This window comes from Tupaia chinensis, unplaced genomic scaffold (assembly GCF_000334495.1).
Source record: "Tupaia chinensis unplaced genomic scaffold, TupChi_1.0 Scaffold000093_1, whole genome shotgun sequence".
Lineage (NCBI taxonomy): Eukaryota > Metazoa > Chordata > Mammalia > Scandentia > Tupaiidae > Tupaia > Tupaia belangeri.
The window spans coordinates 12,341,310-12,347,464 of NW_006159555.1; the positions used below are offsets into that span (position 1 = coordinate 12,341,310).

Genomic DNA, 6,155 nt, shown 5'->3' on the forward strand with positions numbered 1-6,155 from the left:
TCCCTACACTCTGAGGCCAGGCACTGGCTCAGCTAAGAGAGCTAGGGTGGTGAGGTTGCAAGAGGCACTTACTAGAGAAATGCCACCTTCCTCTTTCAAGGAACATGGGCTCTGTGTGTGTCTTCTTCCTATGGTACACCCTGGCACAGGGCTGGGCACACAGGAGGCATCCTGAAGCTACTTATTGGATTGTATCTCAAATGCGTTTAACTGTCACATCCTATACTGCCAAGAGGCTCTTCCTGGCCTGGGGAGGTACCGGGCTTCTCCTCCACCTCCTGGCTCTTACTTGGTCAGCAATGACTGTCCGGTGCTGGTACATTCCAGGGTTAAGCTGCCAACGACAAAATTGGCCTCGCCAGCCACGGGTGATAGTGCCTCCCCCAATGCCACCCAAGGGACAACCTAAGGAGAGAATCAGGACAGTTAGTGAGAGGCTATAAAGGTTGGTTCTAAAAACCTACAGAATGGAATAGTGCAAATCACATAAGCTGGAAGTCTCTTTGCCTAATGCTGGTAGACCTGGAGGCTGGGCTGTCTGTGCAGGGCAGAGCTGGGGTAAGGCTTACCATAGATCTGTCTCAGTGGTACGCAATTGATCATGTCAATGAAAGGTGTCTTCTTTTCCACCTGAGTCTTCCTGTACCACCACTGCAAGTACCTGAGGAACAAGTGGTAGTGTGAGTGGCAGGGGGTGGGTGGGCAGTTCCTTACAAGCAGCGGTCACCTGCCTCTCTCGAGATACCAACTGTGACCTCCCATTAAATGTCCCAAGGACCTATCACCTTTGCTTCCAAACTTCTCGACTGCTCTCCAGTTCAAGGTCCCTTCATCTAGTGAAGGACTGCCTTTGTTTTGTCCCTAGATTCTCCTCAGAAGGGGCTTTCCAATCCTTCCTTCTCTCTCTGCTGCTACTACCACCGCTTTAGTTCAGACCTCAGGAGGATTTGTCTGTGGTGCTGAAAGGGGTAGCTGCAGATTCCTGGCCTACATCCTCCATCTTCCCTTCAACTCCCCCGAAAAAGTATAGCTTGCTAGGGATAACTTTCTTCTTTTAAAAATTATTATTTTGGGGACCAGCAGATGGCATAATGGTTGACTATGGTTCGGGTCCCAAACCTGGCAGTTTAAAACTCATGCTGGGCGCATGTGCATGCTTGCCCAAATCCTGAGAGGAGAACTGGAAGAGAAGGGATTGCTGCATGGCCAATCCCCCTGAGAGGTGATTTCTTGCTTTCTGTCTCTCTGATGAGTGCACAGTTCTGTAGCAAATACCTCCAAAAAAGGATTATTTGGGGCAAGCAGATGGCATAGTGGTTACATCGCTGGGCTCCCACATGGCCAACCGTGGTTCAAGTGCTAGACCTGACAGCTTGAAAATCTTACTGGACACCTGTGTGTATGTGTCCTAGATCCCGGGAGAATGAAGGAGAAGGGATTGCAGTGTGCCTATCTCCCTGGGGGGTGGAGGGGGGGTGATTTCTCTCTTTTCCTGTCACACTCTCTCTCTCTGGCAAGCACACACACCCTAAGGCAAAAACCTCTTTAAAAAAAATTTTAAAAAGATGGGGCCGGCAGTTGGTGTGGTGGTTAAAGGTGCTATACTCCCATGTGGTGGACCGTGATTTGAGTCCCATACCTAGTGGCTTGCTTTTTCACGTTCCCTCTCTCTAACTCTATCCTTTTCTAGTTAAATATATATAAGTAAATAAAATGATTCTTTAAAAAAAAAAAGATAATTATTGGGGGCAAGCAGGTGGCGTGGTGGTTGAGGTGCTGGACTCCCAAATGGCTGACTATGGTTTGAGTCCCAGACCTGGCAGTTTGCTTTCATCTTTTCCCTCTCTCTCTGCCTCTGTCTCTCTCTGGTAAGTGTATGTGCCCTATTATTAAAGAATAATAAAGTTAAATAATTTTTTAATCATTATTTTTCTTTCTGATTATGAAAGGTGAAAATTTGGAGACCATGTCAGGTGGAAGGGTTTGAAGAAAGTCATTCCATCCACAGATGACCAGTGTTTACATTTCAGAGCATTTTCTCTTTTTTTAAATTTTTAAATTTTTTGGAGAGGTTTTTGCTATAGGGCGTGTGTACTCACCAGACAGACAGAGAGACAGAAAGCGAGAAATCACACCCCAGGGGGGATGGCCACGCCACAATCTCTTCTCCTCCATTCTCCTCTCGGGATCTTGGGCACACATGCACACACGCCCAGCCTGAGTTTAAGCCGCTGGGTCCAGGATGCGAACCATGGTCGACTACGTGGGAGTCCAGCGACATAGCCATTACTCTAACTGCTGGTTCCCAAGTTTTTTATTTTTTAATTTCAGCATTTAAAGTGTAAATTTTCTGATTTTGTGCTCTCTCATGATATCCCAGTAAAGCATTCTCTGTATTTTATCATTTTCCTGGTCTTGCCACAGCCCTGCATCCAAGAGGCAAATGACTGGGGTTGTATCTACTAGGCAAATGATTCTGTTGTCTCAGTTCCTAAAAATTCCCAATCAGGGTAGGTTCTCAGTGTGCAACCTGTGCCCTGTCAGACTTTCCCACTTCTCTCCTCCCTACCCAACGGTCCTATGCCCATGGTCCAGTCACACTACTTCTAATCAAGGAATTGGGTAAACAAGTCCTTGAGCCTCATTTTCTTCATCTACGGAGTGAGGATACCGCCTGCCCTAGCTATCTCATGGGATGGTCAAAAATCAAATGACTTAAGAGATAAGAAAGCCATAAATGTGAACATCTCTGTCAGGTATGATTGTTACTTGTAGGTACACTATCTCAGTTCCTAATCAGATACTGCCTTGCTAATTCCAATGTTCCTCATGTGAGTGTGACACACGTTTAAGTTCCTTGAGGAAACAGACATGACAAAGTCTAGTAGAATATTTTGTTTTGGTCCTTGTTTGCTACAGGGCGTGTGTGCTCCTGCGGACGCATGAGAGAAAAAGAAAGTGAGAAATCACCCCCCACACACCCCTAGGGGGATGGCCACACTGTAGTCCCTTCTCCACTCTCCTCTTGAGACTTTGGGCACACATTCACATGAACCTGGCATGATTTTTTTTTTTTTTGAGAGGTTTTTGCTATAGGGCGCATACGCTTACTAGACAGACAGAGACAGAGAGACAGAAAGCGAGAAATCACCCCCAGGAGGGATGGCCACACCGCAATCCCTTCTCCTCCATTCTCCTCTTGGGATCTTGGGCACGCACGCACACGCTCCTGGCATGAGTTTTAAGCCACCGGGTCCAAGACGTGAACCGCAGTCGAATAGATGGGAGTCCAGCGACATACCCATTACGCTAACTGCTGGTCCCACACCTGGCGTGATTTTTTTTTTTTTTTTGGAGAGATTTTTGCTATAGGGCACGTGTGCTCGCCAGACAGACAGAGAGAGACATAGAGACAGAAAGCGAGAAATCACCCCCCAGGGGAGATGGTCACACCGCAATCCCTTCTCCTCCATTCTCCTCTCGGGATCTTGGGCTCGCACGCACACGTGCCCGGTGTGAGTTTTAAGCCACCGGGTCCAGGACACGAACCGTGGTTGACTACGTGGGAGTCCAGTGACATAGCCATTACGCTAACTGCTGGTTCCCACCTGGCGTGATTTTTAAGCTGCCTGGATCTAGGACTCAGACCAAGCTATTGGCCATGTGGGATCCAGTGCCTTAACCTCCACACTATCTGCTAGCCCAGACTAGTTGAATTTTATCCTCAGCTCTAAACACAGGGCAGGCACATGGTCTGCAGTATTTGCTGAATTCACAAATGAATGGATGTACAAGCAATGGGGCCTAGGAGAGATGGAAGACAGAGGAGCAAGAGGAGGAGAAATGTGATTAAAGAATGGGGATAGTACACTCTAAGGGGAGAAAGAAGACAAAGGATGAGAAAATCCTCTGGCCCTTAGAGGAAACTGGACTTTGAAACTAGAGCCCAGAAAGGATTGGTGGAGGGAGGATACAGTGGGATTAAGTACATTTTCCCTAGCTGTACTAGAGAAATGCAAGCTCTGAATAGCGGGGACAAAGAACTATCTGGCACAGAAAAAGACACTCAATAAATATCTATTGACTAGATGGACTCTGGCTGAAAGAGCAATCAAAGTTGAGTTCTTACGAAGCTAATGCCCAGAGAACTGTCTTGCTGGAACTCCTGATCAGATGCCCCCAGTTCAGCTCCCTTTTAGGGCTTTCTCCTCCCTTTAATTTAGCCGCTCACAATTCCTGACATACTTGGCCCTCTTTGCCATTTTACCTTCAACTCAAGAGTTACCATTCAGAACTCTTTCTTGTCTCACACTTGCTTTCTCCTCAGTGCAGGACCTCATCTCATTCCAAAAGCCCGTATCAGTGACTCCCACCCTATCCTGCTGGAGGGTCCAGGGTCTCCGGGGCTCAGGTCTCTATAACTCAGCTTGTATTTAGGAACCAAGAGGCCAGGATGCCCACTGATTTTTGACCACACAGTCCCCACCACATATAACCCACTGTGCTTCTCTCAGTACCCTAGATTCTATTTTGACCTAGTGATTTTTGGGGTCAGATATGGACTGGGTTAGTTTCAGAAGCAGCCCAGAGGGATGATTCTTCTCTGGCTCAGGCCACCCACAGGCACTCACCAAGGAGCCAGTTATCCAGGCAGTACCAAGCCTGTCCCACTGCCCAGGGCCAGAGTATGGTAAATGGCCTGTCCACCACAGCCACACTGCACACTAGGGAAGTAGAAGGTCCCCTGCTTTAGAAGCTGTTGGGGCTGGGTTTCCCAACCTGTATGCCTCCCTCCCTAGCTCTATGTTTACTGTGTGGACTGACTCAGGATGACTTCAGGGTGATGCTTTCTGTCTTCACATCCTCCTGTTCCTGTTAATAGGTGTGGACCCTCATCACTAGCCTTTGAACTCAGTGCAGACCTAGAGAGGTTCTGTAGCCCACGATAAGCTCTGGAGGGGTCTGTAACTTGGGTTACGGGAAAACCAGGGCAGGCTCTGGAGGACTATTATTAAGCACCATGGGAATATTTAAGGTAGAGCCTCCCTGGTCAAAGTTGTCTTTGCCTTTTTTTTTTTTTTTTTAAAGAGTTTTTTGCTATAGGTTTTCCCGTGTGTGCTTGTCGGAGAGATAGACAGAAAGCAAGAAATCACCCCCCGGGGGGATAGCCATGCTGCAATCCCTTCTCCTCCATTCTCATTTTGGGAACTTGGAGGTACGCACACACACATAGCCGGTGTGAATTTTAAGCTGCCAGGTCTGGGACTTGAACTGCAGTTGACTATGTGGGAATCCAGCAGGTAACCATTATACCATCTGCTGGTTCCGCTCTTTGCTTTTTTTTCACAGGTTATCTATCCAAGAACCAGGTGACCAGCACCTATCTCCTTTTCCAAGGGTTGGCAGGCTCTCACCTACTCCCTGGAGATAAAGATCAAAGAGATATATATGGGATCAGCAGTTAGTGTAATGGCTATGTTGCTGAACTCCCATGTAGCTGACCGCGTTCGAGTCCCGGACCTGGTGGCTTAAACTCACGCCAGGCGCGTATGTGTGCGAGCCTAAGATCCCGAGAGGAGAATGGAGAAGGGATTGCCACGTGGCCATTCCCCCCGGGGGTGATTTCTCACTTTCTATCTCTCTTTCTCTTTCTGGCAAGGGCAGGCGCCCTATAGCAAAAACTTGTTCAAAAAAAAAAAAAAAAAAGATCGAAGAGATAGGTCTTAGGACTCTTATGTGGTGTGCCTGAGTAAGGTGCAGAGTGCAGCAGGTGCTCAGGGGCCTCTGGATGGAGAACTTCCTGCCCCCCCAATAAAACAACATTGTCTGGGCGCGTGTGCGTGCGTGCCCAAGATCCCGAGAGGAGAATGGAGAAGGTATTGCGGCATGACCATCCCCCGCTGGGGGGTGATTTCTCGCTTTCTGTCTCTATGTCTCTCTCTGTCTGTCTGGCGAGCGCAGTGAAAATCTCTCCAAAACAAAAACAAAAACAAAAACATTGTATCAGTTTCACAGCAGCTAGACTGTACTTTCCTACTCTGCTACAATGTATAGTTAAACCCACCCGGAGGTCTTTGGGATAAAAGGGGTATATGAGAGGGAACCTAAATGGGACAGGCTGACTGAAGGACCAGATGCCCCTACTCTTTCCTGCT

General features: G+C 47.9%; 1 protein-coding gene across 2 annotated transcripts in view; it reads right to left on the reverse strand.

Moving 5' to 3' along the window:
- LOC102467827 (non-lysosomal glucosylceramidase) overlaps positions 1–6,155 on the reverse strand; it is a 28,044-nt gene that overhangs the window by 6,599 nt on the left and 15,290 nt on the right. For both annotated transcript variants that reach the window (XR_003548511.1, XM_006143164.2), the window contains exons 3-4: positions 570–661; positions 290–405 (exon numbers count right to left, since the gene is read on the reverse strand). Coding sequence is in view for 1 of the 2 variants with exons in the window: in XM_006143164.2 (XP_006143226.1) it covers positions 290–405; positions 570–661 (208 nt within the window). In the remaining variant the exon portion in view is untranslated. The remainder of the gene's footprint in view (positions 1–289; positions 406–569; positions 662–6,155) is intronic.